Source organism: Sinocyclocheilus rhinocerous, unplaced genomic scaffold (genome assembly GCF_001515625.1).
Source record: "Sinocyclocheilus rhinocerous isolate Xijiao unplaced genomic scaffold, SAMN03320098_v1.1 scaffold105, whole genome shotgun sequence".
Taxonomy (NCBI): domain Eukaryota; kingdom Metazoa; phylum Chordata; class Actinopteri; order Cypriniformes; family Cyprinidae; genus Sinocyclocheilus; species Sinocyclocheilus rhinocerous.
Genome location: NW_015631061.1, coordinates 105,045 through 120,563, shown reverse-complemented (window position 1 = coordinate 120,563; position 15,519 = coordinate 105,045). Strand labels below are relative to the sequence as shown.

General features: G+C 35.8%; 1 protein-coding gene across 1 annotated transcript; it reads right to left on the bottom strand.

Moving 5' to 3' along the window:
• Positions 1-1,013: 1,013 nt before the first annotated feature.
• calb2b (calbindin 2b) lies at positions 1,014-15,197 on the bottom strand. The gene is made up of 11 exons (XM_016554208.1): positions 15,188-15,197; positions 8,592-8,662; positions 8,195-8,284; positions 5,839-5,919; positions 5,104-5,160; positions 4,947-5,024; positions 4,825-4,880; positions 4,706-4,745; positions 2,919-2,972; positions 2,528-2,599; positions 1,014-1,545 (listed from the first exon to the last, which is right to left on the bottom strand). The coding sequence occupies exons 1-11, from the start codon at positions 15,195-15,197 to the stop codon at positions 1,429-1,431; spliced, it is 726 nt and encodes a 241-aa protein (XP_016409694.1). The 3' UTR covers positions 1,014-1,428.
• Positions 15,198-15,519: the final 322 nt, after the last annotated feature.

Here is a 15,519-nt window from a genome sequence, read left to right as displayed (position 1 = left end):
TTAAAAAATATATGAGAGTGCTGATATTTAATTGATGGCCTTCCCAGACTGCGCAAGGTCTTGTAGCACAGCTAGTCAGTAAGTGGCAGAGCAACTATCACAACTGTCACAACACAAAAATCATGAAACGATATTACATCAGCTGTTTGAAAAAAAAAAAACAATCTTTTAGTTTCCGCATCTATTTAATAGGTGGATTCACGACTAACACACTTGTTCTAAGAACGTTCCCGTTAAGTTATGAATGTGTTTATTAAATGTTTTTTTAAATAATTAAGGTAATATTCTATTTTTTTTTTAAAAGTGTACCTGTTTTGAAAACATTATAAGATATCAAATATCAGATCATTCTGAACGAAGGTTGAATTAATGTTAGTGGAATAACCTTGCCAGAACATTAGCCAAAGTTCCCTGTTAACTGGGTTGAAAACTGCGGGAAGGTTTCCATGGTTTGCCCTCTCCTCTCAAAATATGTAACAAAATGCATGTGATCATCCAAACAGGACAAGCGTAAAAATTATGTGGAAGATATTCAGGGTGAAACTGAGCAACTGAAGCCAAGAAAACTGTCTGCATCGCCACAATCCTTTTCCTGTTCTATCCTGTATATCAGAGATTAATGAAGCACAAAGGACATTCCTACTATGAAAATGAAAAAGATAAGCTCTAAACACTTCATTGTGCTACGGCGCTCGCTTTGGCTTGAAAATGCGCGCCTTTTCTTGCAGGCCTGCGAAGATAAGTTAGCCGCGTTTGGATTTATCTAAATGGAAAATGAGATCACAGTGCGCCTGAGAAGATGGCACATCCGAACAACGATAATAGGTGCCCGTTATTACCATCATATGCTTCCAAAACAGTTACAGCCATAATTAAATTAGGGGCATTAATGGTATCTTGCAAAATATAACCTGAAAATATGGAAATGGTCCTTTATTTAAAGAAAAGGCTAGACAGATCCTTTAAAGCAGAAAAACAGTATGGTTTAGAAGGTAAATGTATTATCTGATCTTTATTTCAATTATTCTTTTAGCAGTGTTGGCAAAACAGAACAGTGTACAGTCTTGCTAGGAACAAAAAAAGGAGATATGGGAGAGATTGGAAAGATAGAGAGAAAGAGAGGAATGGAGAGAGAGCAGGCTGCATACATAAAAGTAACAAACTGAATTGAAGATTTGGTACAAGCAGGAGAATAAGACCATATATCCATTATTATACCACAATGTCATGGTTTTGACATAAAAAAGACAAGCAAGAGATGCACACATCGAGAAGCCATATCTTTGGGAAAGGCATGCCACGGAGAGAGGAGTACGTTGTGGATGCTGATTAACTTTGACAGGATAAGAGGTGAAACAGAGCCACCACATGCACCTGCTTTGGCTAGATTGGGGTGGGTGAAGGAAGTGAGAGCTAAGAGCTCAGAGTTCACACTGACGGATCCTTGCATAACACAATCTCCAGCTCTGTGCGGAACAGCTTTCCTCCGTCAGACAACACCATGATGCTCTTCTTTGAGCTAGACAGGTTTTGAGGGTCAACAACCTAAAGAACATAGAACACATAGAAGTGTTGTATGTATTCAGACTACCCATATTCATTGCTGAAATGCAGAATTAGTGCAGGATCATGTATATAAGTATATCATTTTAAATGTATTATTCAGTATTTAAGTTTTTGAAAGATGTCTCTTATGCTGAATTTTTCCAGTCTTCAGTGTCACATGATCCTTTAGAAATCTTTCTAAAATGCTGATTTGGTGCTCAATAAACATTCATAATTGAATGTTGAAAGCAGTTGTGCTGCTTAATATTTTTGAGGAAACTTTTTGATGTATAGAAAGTTGATGAAAAGAACAGCATTTATTTGAAATAAAAATCTTCATCTTAAGTATTAATTTTTTTCAAAAAAAATCTTACCAACTCCAAATATAATTTTTAAGTATCTATATTCATCATAATTTTATATTTAAAACAATTTCATACCATTATTTCTGCAATTGTAGCTTCTGTGACATTTTTTCAACTGTGCAGCATTAAATTGTATGTAAATGCACTTTTCCATAGTATATACTGTTATATACAGCTCTTGTGCCACAATTTCAATTAAAATACTTAACAGAATGCTTAAAGGGGTCATATGATGTTGCTAAAAAGAACATTATTTTGTGTATTTGGTGTAATGAAATGTGTTTATGCGGTTTAAGGTTAAAAAAACACATTATTTTCCACATACTGTACGGGGGCTAGAGTGAGGAACGGCCGGAGGGCTTGAGTGAGCAGAGGTGGCGGGCTTGAGAACGGCGTGGCTGGCGGATTCGATGAAGGAGGCTTGCGGCAATCACATGTGACGACCCCGAGCTGGATGGACGAGTCTTAACTTTTATAAAGAATATCTCTTTGGGTTTGAGACTTTAGTCTTTGCAACTTTACAGATCTTCTTTATGCACCAAGAGCTTGTAACGCTCCAAAGAGAAAGGAAAAACAAATTATATGACCCCTTTAATTCCCAACTAACATCAAGTTACCATTTTATGTTTTTGGTAGAGGTCTCTCAGAAGTGCATCCAGTTCATGTTCATCAATGTAACCATTTCCATCCTGTTGAGGGAAAAAATAAGCAGTTTTACATATTACATCCTAAATCATAAACCTATTAAAAAGACATTTTCTAAGAGTCTATTTAACATCTGACATAACACTTTTGGAAAAATAAATCTTGCAGATGAAAACTGAAAAGAAAAAGACGTCTCCATAATGTACACATGGGATCTGAGAGGATACCATGATAGTGAATTTCTGGTTGTGTATCATATAGCAGTGCTAAAGTGTTGTTTTTTGTGTATATGGTCATGTGTGGATAACTAACCCACAACACAAAACAAGGACACAAATTTAGGAAATATACCCATTATCTGACCTTATCATAATAGGTGAAGATTGCTTCAAATTCTTCAGCAGATAGTTTGAAATTCTGATGATGAAAAAAGAGACATTAGTTTTTGCTCTGTGCATGTGTGTGCAAAATACAGTGTTTATCGAGGGTTATAGTGTAATATTAATTTGACTTCAGATTTTATTTTGAGCGTTTAAATATTCATAACTGGAAAATAGTCCTTCTAATCCTTTGGATTACAACAGAACAGTGCAGCAACATATAGCATCATTGCTACTGTAAAAATAAATAAAAACATGCATACCATTTGTAAACATGCCAATATAATATAATATAATAATGTGATGCATTCACGCCAAATGTTGCACATAAAAGTAATTTAGAAAATGGCTTTGTGTAATACAGAATTCCAGTAATGACAGTAATAATATTCAATTCATATCTCAAAAGCATTGCTTTTTATTCTATGTATTACATCGGTTTACAATTTTTAGTGAGCATTTTCTTATTTTAATTTAATATTTAGATAATATTTTTATAATTGCATACTTAACAAATATAGCAAAACATATTTTAGTAAAATGTCTGGCTATTGAATATATAAAATCTTTTTCATCACTGAAATGGCAAAGGACATCTTGGTCACCATATTTTGACCCTGATAATGCTATGAGACTAAACAGAACATAGACCAGTTCTTCCAGTCTTAATCTATTTTCTGTTGTTTTGATGAGGGAAAAAAGAGAGACAGAGAAAAATAAAGAGAGAGAGAGAGAGAGAGCACCCAGTGAATGTGGGGAGACTGGGTCAGATCAGTACATCTCCAGGTTCAAGAATAATCTATGGAGATTATCGTAACTATAGTAGGATTGAAGTAATCCCTATCAACCCATGCTCTGTGGCAGAAATCAGTTACCAATCTGCCGTCAAGTTCAGACACAGACAAAACCTACAAACACACATACAGTACAAACACACACACACACAAATAAACCTATGTACCCAAATACACATTCTTTAGCACAAAACATGCATTTGATCTGCTGCTCTAAAAATACTATTGCCATATTGCAAATCTAATCTATTTTTTTTCCAGCCCTGACTTTAAGCTACTGCGATTCTACTGTAACTGCAAACAATTGCCAGCTTCCAGTATATCACAGTTTTCAAAACTTAAACTGAATGGAACTGAATGACACTATTGGTTTCTGCTTTATAGCTGAATTCAATTTGTTCATAATTCATGAATTTTGCAGCATCGACTCTATTATTGAACTGAACTGAATCAACATTAAACTGAATAAAGACAAGAGTTGCTTACAGCTGAATTGAAATTGTTTCATAATGAATGAACTTTTCACAGTTATTGAACTAAACTGAACCAACCAATTTGCCTCATTTTAGAAGTGTGCATCATTGACTCTGATACTTTCCTGTTTAGAGAAAAAAATCTCTTTTGTATAAAGCGCTAAAAAAATAAAGGTGAACTCTGTTTTACACAGTATTATTCTAAAGCACATGCTACAGTGATCTACAGTGAGTGTACTGGCATTTGTTCCTCACTGGTCAATTTGTAATTAGTATTTGCACTCTTGTTTTTCATTAACTCTATACTTACATTTACATAACTAATCAAACAAAAAAAACTTTGCATTCCCTGGGAATGACATATGTAATCAGTTCATACATTCCCTGCATCAAACCCATGATCTTATTCTTGCTCTCTGCTGTTCTGAGCTGCAGGAATACTTTACTTGTACTCTGCACTATGGCAATAAAGTTGAATTGAATCTAACACTGCTTGATCTTACCTGAAACTTAAGCAGAAAATTCTCCTGCACAGGAAGCAGTCTGAAGACACAAAATATAACATTTTATAAAATATTGTATTAATACGCATTCACTTCAACTCACTCAGAGGCCTTCTCACCTAGCCATCTCGGACAATCCCAGTTTCCCATCACCATTCAGGTCAAACATTTTAAGCTGCCGAAAAAAAGCACAAATTAAAGAGTGGTTGTGTATGTGTGTGAATTGTGTGTGTCTACTCACTATGGTCTGTGTATATTCATTCAGTTTCTTGTCATCGTAATGTCTGTTTGCTTTCTTCAGCAGATCTGAGAGAAAGCCCTGGGGAAAATAAATTATTTTATTTAGTAATGGATCTATAATAGCTATAGGAAGTTCTGTGTGACCTATCGAGTTATACCTTCAGTTCATTGGCTTCAATGTATCCGCTACGGTCAGTATCATATTTTCTCCATGCCTGAAAAATGAAACAATAGTATTAAGACACCTCCACAATTCCCACACATATATATGTACAGATCCTCTCCCCTGCAAAGGTGAAACGGACAGGGTTTCATTCAAAATTGTTCTGATTTGTATGTGATTATGTCATCTTGATTAAACCAGTGAATTTGGTATTTGGAATTACACTGGGATAACTGGCGAGCTGATCTAAAGTGAAGAAAAACCCACCTGCCGTGATTTACTAGGATGTGTGTTATTGTGTGCGTTATTGTATTGCATATGTGTGTGTTGTCCTCTGTAATGCTAGCAAAACGCCTTCATCATGTCTTCTACAACTCTTCTACAACTAAGAATGAACATGTTTTGTATTATTTACAAAATCACCATGTTGTACAAATGAAACTCCATTAACCCAGTTACTCACACATATACACGCTGTGTTCCTTTATGTATTGCAGGCCATTCATAATGGATAACCTACTGCAAATAGAGTTTTCTAGCTCTCTCTCTGTCTTTCTTTCACTCAGATGCACACAAAGGCACCTGAGCTACTGAAAAATATTTCATTTTTACAATAAGACGTTAATAATTGTTATTAATCATGTCAGTCAAATTACTGATATGCACAGAGAGTTGACAGTCGATATCAATTCAAATAAGATATGGCAAAAAAAGAATCACTGTTACATACTGCCATAAACTCTGCACTGGATCCCACAAACTGTCTGAAGCATAATAGAAAATTCTCCTCTGTGGGCAGGATCTGGGCCAGCTGAAAAAGATAAAGACAAAAAGAATTATTGTCCTCATCAATGTTGTAAAAATACTTCTCATTTAATTAAATATTTATCGATCTTATAATAAATAATATTAAATGTTACATTTTATATAGATATATTATATAATATAAAGTGAATAAAATATATGAATAATATAAACATTAAATATACTGAAAACTAAATATGTTTTATTTTCGTAACCACTACATTTAGACTGAATAATTCCACTGAAAGGGATTTCAGCACCATGGACAGCCGCACAGTGGAGCACAAAGCTCTTATCCAAAGCATCCCTTTTTGCTACACAATCGACCAAGTGCTGCTGTCTGAGTTGATGCCTGTGTATAAAGCCTATCTGCCTGGCTTAAGAAGAGAGTGTCTGCAAGGGCTGGACAGGGATGAGAGACCATTTCATGCTCTTGGTTATCTTTTCCGCCCTCAACAGAGGCGCTCATCATTGCTGAACTGCTGAAGGGACACTAAACTGTACCAAAGCGAAAAGTCGGAAAAGCTCTGAAACCATCTGTCTACGTCAAGTTCCACCTCTGAGTGCTCTGACACACAAACCTGTGCCTGGAGGATCACCTTCTGTCTATGTAGCAAAAAGTACTTTTTAAGCCTTACAATCGATCTGATGTTTTGTTCGATGAGTGTATAGTGTATAGGATGTGTATAGTATTACAACATATAGGACAAATATAGTTTCATGATCATTAAATGCTTATTTTATATCTGAAACATTTATAGATCATAAAAATAGACATTCAAGTTCAACAGAATGCATAAATGCATCCATAGTCAACATTAACCCTAACACTGGATTGACTACAGATTCTTAAGTACAGTCAGATTTTTTTATGTTTTGGGAAGAAGTCTCTTATGCTCACCAAGGCTGCATCAAAATACAGTAAAAACTGTAATATTGGGAAATATTATTACAGTTTAAAATAACTGTTTGTGGTTTTCATATATTTTAAAATGCAATTTATGGCAAAGCTGAATTTTCAGCAGCCATTACTCCAGTCTCCAGTCTCACATGACCCTTCAGAAATCATCTATGCTGATTTAATGCTCAAAAAACATTTGTGCTGAAAAAGATTTTGAAGTGAATAGTAGTGAAATGTAGTGAAAACAGAAATCTTTTGTACCATTACAAATGTCTTTACCTATCTACTACTATCTTCTGTAAAAAGTCTCCTGTAAAAAGTAAACATCTCTAATCTGTTGATTTCTGTACCTCTGCTAACAGATACTAAAATCAAATGATTGTTGTTCATACCGGTAAGAATGAAAAACCTACTTTTAAAGATAAATTCTATCTTTCTGACAAAGTCAAGCAGAAAACCCTAAAAAGCTGGAAAGCAGAAGATGACAGATATGACAATCCCAACATGGCTAATCTGCGGTTCCAGCTTAGATTCACACGCTGCACACAGAAGAACAGATCATTGACTCATACAAGCCTTGAAAAAGTGGTCTGAATGAGCTGCTGACATCCTGCCAGCTTTCAAGGTAAAGCATGTTTGAGATTTTGTACTAGACTGAAAACAGGAAAATTGTCTGAAGTGTGATTGAAAAACAGTGAACATCCAAACTTTGGTGAGTTGTTCTATGTACCACAACCAGGAGGATTTTCTTCATAGTCATTTACAATTTCTAATACAGTGAGATTTGCGCGATGCAGATGATTTGTATATAACCACCTCCTTTCTGCATTAACTGCATGATCTCCAACTAAGTAAGCTTTAATCTGCTGCGTGGAAAGGCTCCTTTCATCTTTTCAAAACCATTTTACCTCTACTAAGCCATATAGGACTTATAAAACAGGTCAAGGGAAAGAAATGTACCACCACCAACAACATTCAAAAACAACATACCAGCCAAAAAAAGGTAATAGCTTCATAACCAAAGCAGGTTGACATTAGTTAGAGGAAGGAATGAGTTCATAAGTTCATGTGGCCTCTATGACTGGATTAGTGAGGTTTTCTTCCAGCACACGTCCCCACCATCCTCTCCCTCCCCCTTTATTCATCTCTCCCTCCACTCATTCCTCTCACCGCCCCCCCACCCTTCATCATTCCATCATCTCCTCGTTAGATGCCACCTTCTGCCCTCTCCTTCAAGCCCTAATCTGCCCTCATTGTCCTCTTTCTATTTCTTCCTGGTGTTCCATGAATCTCAAAGAGTGGTTCTGCAGAATGTTCTCTCTCCTGAGCTTCAAACCATTGCTATGGCTGTAGTCCAGCAGTGAAAAGGGGTGAAATTTACCTCTGACATCTCAATCTTCCCATCACCGTTCTCATCGAATTTTTGCATAAACTCTTTCATCCTGTCTTTGAATGAGGCATTTGAAGGATCCTGAAAACCAACCAAACATGTCTGACATGAAAAACAGCACAAATAAAAACAATTTGTTTTCAAATAGCTAGATCAACAGAAGTGTCACTTTATGTATAAAAAATATTTAAAACCAGAAATTGCATTGACATTAGAAAATAGCAGCCAGATGGTATCTGCTCAGATGGCATGTGCATTAAGCTAGATTAAACTAGACGTCTCGTTCTGTAGTTCTTGTGTGACATTCAGATCACCACTTATCAAGTACAGCTGCAGCTGATGTTTTTAACATAATTAACGAACATACACAATACTGTACATGACTCACCGCACTTTTCCTTGCTAGCTCGAGCTCACGAATGAAATGTTCCAGTTCCTTCCCTTCAATGCAGCCATTTCCTAGAAAAAAGAAGAACTTAAGTTAATTTATTAAATGAGTTTAAACTGAACATCCAAGACACGCAGATGCAGCTCAACTCACATTCTCTGGTGCAACTTGACAATCAGTCTCCCTATATTAATGAAATGAGGATCTAATACTAGTTCTTGTCTTGTTGATTTAAACTGCTGAAGGACAAAATGCAGATTATAGATAAATCAATGAGCTACAAAGAAACAATGCCTGGTTTATACAGCGAAAAATATTGCATCTTATACACAGCTCTTTTTTTAAATGATCTAGTTAATTTGAACCTTTATTAATATTGATAATGGTTGTTAAAGAATAACTAAGCCGATGTTTCAATGTTTTCAATCTTAGGCTAAAAATTAACCTAAGATCGTTTGGTTGTCTTAGTGGCCGGGTCTCCCACCCTTGCCAGGCTGATCTGTTTGCTGGTTTTATAGAATTCTGGACACTTTCTTTAGCTGATCAGGCAGAAAGACCATCTTAAACCAGCTAAGACCAGAAAACTAGCTTTGGTAGTCTGTAACAACTTTTGATGGACATATGGCATATCCATATATCTCATTTCTAAACTAGCCTAAACCAGCCAAAGATGGTTTGCTGGCCACTTAGCCAAGTCATGCATTCAGGAGGTCAGGTTGGGAGACCAGTTAATCCATCTGAAACCTGGGAGACCATCTTGACCAAAGGAAGACCAAAGAGCTTAAACCAACTGAGAACAGCAAACCATTTTAGGCTGGTTTACGACAATTTTTTGTTTTCTAGCAGGACCGGCTCTCAAACCCCCGCCCATAACGTTTCATCTTCATAGTCTCTCAAACGCTGCCACATAAATCAATTGCAAGGAAAGATTCCATTCCAGGGCGAAATCAATAATGCCAACAATGCCTGTGAGGCAAAATTTATTTGAGCTGAGAAAAGGCGTGCCTAACGCTGAAAGAAGTTAACAGGGCGATAGCAGGCAATCATCCCACTGGCGCTTTTTCAATTTCCTTGAATAATTCAAGAATAGGCCTACACTTGTGCGTAAAACTGCATTGCACATCGCCTGAGGATTCCACTTGCGTTAGCGTCCCGCTAGATCACTGTTGCCAGATCCCGCAAAACAAACAACCAGTTCAAAACGAGCAGACGCCTTACTTTTTCTGCAAGCAAAATATGAAACGGAATTCTGCAAATAAGAATCCTCACCTTTCAAAACAATCCCAAACTACGACTGTCAAGGATATGCTGGGGAGCCCCGGCCTTGGAACTGCACTTATGCACTTAATGCCAGAGGCCAAAGGAGAGAAAAAGCATTTAAGAGATTAAAAAGGAGGAAGCAAGAAGGTTGGCATGATTATGATAAAGAAAAAGATATTAACATGTTCAGAAGAATGAGGTTGGTAAGATTTAAAGAAAATTTTTTTTTGAAATGTCTCTTATGCTCACCAAGCTGTATTTATTTGATTAAAAATGCAGTAAAACAGTTTACAATTTAAAATAATTGTTTTCTTTTTTTTAATAAATTTTAATTGAGTTTATTCCTGTGATTGCAAACCTGAAGTTTCAACAGCCATTACTCACAGTTTTCAATCTTACATTTTCCTTCAGAAAATTCATTCTAATGTGCTAATTTGGTGCTCAAGAAACTTTTTTGTTGTTGTTGAAAACAGTTGTGCTGCTTAATATTTTTGTGGAAACCGTTACATATATTTTCAGGATTCTTTGAGAAAATTTCAAAATTGAATATATTTAAAATAGAAATATTTTGCAACGTTTTCAATGTTTTTAATGCCACTGTAATGCATCCTTGCTGAATAAAAGTATTAATTTCTTACTGATCCCATATTGACTAATATTCACAGTTCAACATTCTCAAAATAGCATATTACACAATGTTCATTCAGTAAATCAAGCCAAAAATAAAAATGACCAGATGCAGTTCCAAAAAAAAAAAAAAAAAAAAAATAATAATAATAATAAATAAATAATACACAAGAAGATTTCAATATCTAGGGTACTATTTCCCATAATCCAACTAAGTGACAGCATGATCTGATGCAACAGATTGGCATGTCTCCAGCGTTAGAGCTCGGCAAAGAGAATCTCCCTAGAATCAGACGTACGATTCCATCTGCCAAATGTAGAATGTTGTCCATCTGATGTAAGGGATAATAAAGATTTTAGGCTATACAGTATTTTGGCTAGAATGCATGCGGAACACACATATGTGCTTGATCCTCTCCCAAGTCAAGATTAAGCTGTGCCACGTCTGCCATATTCATGTGACCTGTGATGAGCATGATGTCACCAACATTAAAGCACCTCCTGCTGCATAAGTGCCCATCAAAATTGTCACACTCAGCAAACTAAGACACGCACAGGGAACCCACACTCATAATATGCACTCATATATGCATGCATGGGTGTATCAAGTCACATCACTTCAACTATACACTATGAAAAATAAAAGGTTCCAAAAAGGCTTCTACAAGACTACAACTTGATGCTTTTTAGAAAACCATCTATATACTGGTGCTTCAAAGAACCCAGGATGGCCTACTTTTGTTAATGGAAGATATTTACAACCAACATGCTGACCAGCATCCATCATTAATACACTTTTATCTTCAAGCCATTGTTTCCAGATAAAATGCAAGTCTTCTATCCATAACATTGCTTTCTCCAGTGAAAAAGTTGTCTGAATGAGGAGTGAAATATGCACAGATCAAGTACCGTTCACAAGCAAAAACAGTCCAAAACAATTCCAAAGAGAGACAGTTTTTCACTTTATAAGACATTAATGGGTAGATTTGAGGCATGTGGATTACTTGTGAATTTATTTGATATTTTTATCAGCTGTTTGATACTCACGTTCTGACGGCACCCATTTACTGCTTAGGATCCATTGATGAGTAAATTATGTGGTGCTAAATTTCTCCAAATCTGTTCCAACGAAGGAACAAACTCATCTACATCTTGGATGGCCTGAGGGTGAGTACATTTTCAGCAAATTTTTTTATTGGGTGAACTATTCCTTAAGATACAGGAACAAACCATTGAAGAACCTTTTTTTAATTGCATAGTAGATAATACATGTTTGATTAATAAGGCAGAAAAGAGAGACCGAAAATGTGAGAGATTAAATGGATAGTTCTAAAAATGAAATTTTTGTCATTATTTTCTCACCCTCATGTTGTTTCAAACTCGTAAAACAACATTTTGTGCTGTACACAAAAGAAGATAATGTAGGTAACCAAACAGCCATTGACTTCTCTTTTTTTTCTTTTTTCTCCATACTATGGAAGTCAATGGCCACCAGCAACTATTTGGTTACCAACATTCTTCAAAATATCTTCTTTAATGTTCAACAGAAGAAAGAAACTCAGACAGCTTTTGGAACAACTTGAGGGTTGGTAAACAATGACAGAATTTTCATTTTTGTGTGAACTATCCCTTTAAAGAGTTCTTAAGCCACAGATTTATGTCTCTGAGTTTAAATAACAAAGATTAAAAAGGTACAATTTAGTCAATCTTCTGCAAGAGTTATGTGTGCTGACTAAACAACAACTGCCACTCAGAGTACTCAGACTGAAGTCCTAATAGTAATGGATGCGTCCTCTCACACACACAAAGCAGTGGAACTTTCCAAATTACAGCTGGCCAGTTTTTCTCAGGAACAGGAGCATGCTCGCACACACTTTTACAGACATAGTGGTAGAGAGGGTGCATATATTTATACTGTCTGGAATATGTGTGTGTGTGAAAAGAAATGTACTGCATGGGTATAATGAAAAAGACGAACATGACTGACTTTACCTTTCAACAAAAGTAGCTCTGCAAACATAACCTGCGTCTAATAAGAAATGTTGGATGAATTATTGAAACACTTTATTTAATGAATCAGTGTCTTGGCATGCATTCTAGCTAACTGAGTGCTGAGACCACAGAGTTATGGAGGTTTCACCTGACAGATTAAAAGAGAGTAACATTAGAAAGAGGCCTTAACAGCAGTGGATTAAATGCTGAATGTATGGCATATGTCAAGATTTCAGTGAGAGATATTATTGTGAATCATCTCCAAATGCTGTGCAGCTATTAGTGATGTAATGTTTATACATCTATAAATGTGTGCCATTTCACTTTAGGCAGTATATTCCTCTATTACCGAGTTCTTTTAGGAAAATATGCGTTCATAGAAACAGTTAAGCCGACAGTCCTCAACAGACATGCTGTAATGAGGCTTAGGGAGGAACATCCATGGAAATCCTATACTCCAACTGTGAGTCCATATTGATAGTTTATAAACCACTAAAGGCCTGCACAGCAGGTGGGTGTTGCAATTCTGTGTAGTGTGCAAAATTTATTGCAGTGTATGTTTTGTATTCATCAAGTCTTACTACATCAAAATGTTAATGCAACCCATACATGTTAACAAGGGTGCTTAGAGTTTCAGTCAGTCTCCCATCCTGGTCTGTTTGTCAGTTTTAGAGAAGTTTGGGCATTTTTCCTTTGGCGAGGCTGAGAGACCAGCACAAACCATCAGTCTAAACCTCTGAAGACCAGCAAATTGTTATTTTGTCATTTGTTATTGTTATTTTTTAACAATATTTTGTAGATTTTTAAAAAAGTGAAAGTGAAGTGATGTGTGGCCAAGTATGGTGTCCCATACTCGGAATTTGTGCTCTGCATTTAACCCATCCAAGTGCACACACACAGCAGTGAACACACACACACCCGGAGGGTTCGGTGCCTTGCTCAAGGGTCTCACCTCAGTCGTGGTATTGAAGGTGGAGAGAGCGCTGGTTATTCACTCCCCCCACCTACAATTCCTGCCGGACCGGAGACTCGAACCTGCGACCTCCGGGTTACAAGTCCGACTCTCTATCCATCCTCTTTCTAAACTGTGAAAATTCTAAAAAGACTTTTCAAGATTTCATTTCGACTTGCTGTCTTTCACTTTTTGTTTTGTGTGTGTATTGGTGTACTGGTTTAGATGTAAACTGGATGAGACAGTTAAATGTGTATACTGTTGGATGTGAATAGCGTTGGGAGATTAGTGGAAATCCACAGATCAGATGCAGATGCGAGTACAGAATTCTCACTCTTGCTGTGCAGAAATCCATCCACACAAAAATAATCATAGTTGATAAGAACAGAGTTCCTCCCATCCAATGAGAAGACAACATAATCCCAGTGTGGGCATGATAAGAGAACTTCAACTGAAGCATTTGTCAGATATGTGCAAAAACATTTACCTTCATGAGACTAAGACGGTGCCTCTTCAAGTACAGTATGCGTAGACATTTCCATAAACACATTTCTGGTCTGAAAAATGGACATAGGTTGTTCTCTCTTTTGTTGGATCACTCAGTTGGAATCACATCTGCCAACATAAAAAAATGTGTAATTCAGATAACTCGTAGCCCTTGGCTCAGACTTAACGATTATTTGTCAAAACCTTTTTTGCTTAGAGTGAACACTGAAACAGTCACATTATTTATTAAGGAAAAGGAGCAAATGCATACCAAACAAAACTTTGTTGGCCAGATTATTAGTTATTTTTTGATGTTCAAGAGAACTAGGCCTGTCACGATAACAACTTTTTGTTGTGCGATATATTACCCCAGAAATAATTGCGATAAGCGATATTATTGTCATTTTAAAGACCATTTTATGCCACTGAATATATAATCATAATGTAACAGCATAATAATGCAAGAAGGCCTACACACTTCCAAATGACAACAAACTTTTAATTCTTAAGAATATTTAGATCATGGAAATTAAGTATCAAAATATTAGATACCTTAAAAAACCTGAATAAATAGTAAATAAACATTTTCTAACAAAAAGTGCAAAGTAACAAGTAGAAAAAAAAAGACACAAAAAAATTATGGAGATTTTTCCATTTACAGATTTTCCCCTGACCTTCTTTTCTCTGTAAATTAAGGGTGCACACTATTGCTAAAAAACACAATCACTACTCAGCAGTCAGATGTCCATATGCACAAAGGCACAGATCCCTAAACAAGACCATATCTGCAGATGAAACTTTTTTTGTAGAAGCATTTTTTAAATTTGAACTAGCTCCTCATGACTACACCACGTTATGTACGAGAAGCTGCAAAAGACACAGGCGCAAGTGGAATGTACAAAACATGGTGACATTAATTTTTAAGTAAATATAATAGGCGATATATTGCATCACCAAAAATGATTGAGGTCATGTACATATATTGCGCGATAAGTCGATATATTGATTATTGCGACAGGCCTAAAGAGAACACCAATCAACATTGGCAAACTAGTAAAGGGCATACATATTTTTGACCCTGCGGGTAAATTATTTTTACCACTTGTCTTTTATGTATAACCACCATTGTGATGCATTTTTATGTACTTCTACCAACGTCAATCAATCAATCAATCAATTAAAAAAATTTCTAGATAAAGGTCCCAAATTCTAAAATAAAATTGACATTTTGGTCTTTTACTTGTAAGCTATTTGGGGCAGTAATGATTTTTTATTGTACCTGCCAACATTTTCACTAGCCCCACTGCAAACGAAACAGTTTTCCAGAATCAGAACCAGAATCAGTTTTTATGTTTTCCAATGCATTTTTATATTTGCTATAAATATTTGTATTTTTCATGTTTTCTTTACAAAACATGTTGTTCAATAAAATGATTTTTTTTTTTTTCAGAAAACATGCAACAAACTATAATTGTTGAGAAAGCAAAAGAAGAAAATAGAATTGCATTACAGATTTCAGCTATACTGTAACTCCATTAAATCATAAACACACTTTTTTTTGGAATTGGAAAACAATGCTATACAATACAAAAGATTACTAACTGGTTTTAT

Coding starts and splice junctions, on each gene's coding strand:
- calb2b (XM_016554208.1), bottom strand. Junction 5,025..5,103: donor TTGAAGCCAATGAACTGAAG/GTATAACTCGAT, acceptor TATTTTCCCCAG/GGCTTTCTCTCAGATCTGCT. Junction 4,881..4,946: donor ATGAATATACACAGACCATA/GTGAGTAGACAC, acceptor TTTTTTCGGCAG/CTTAAAATGTTTGACCTGAA.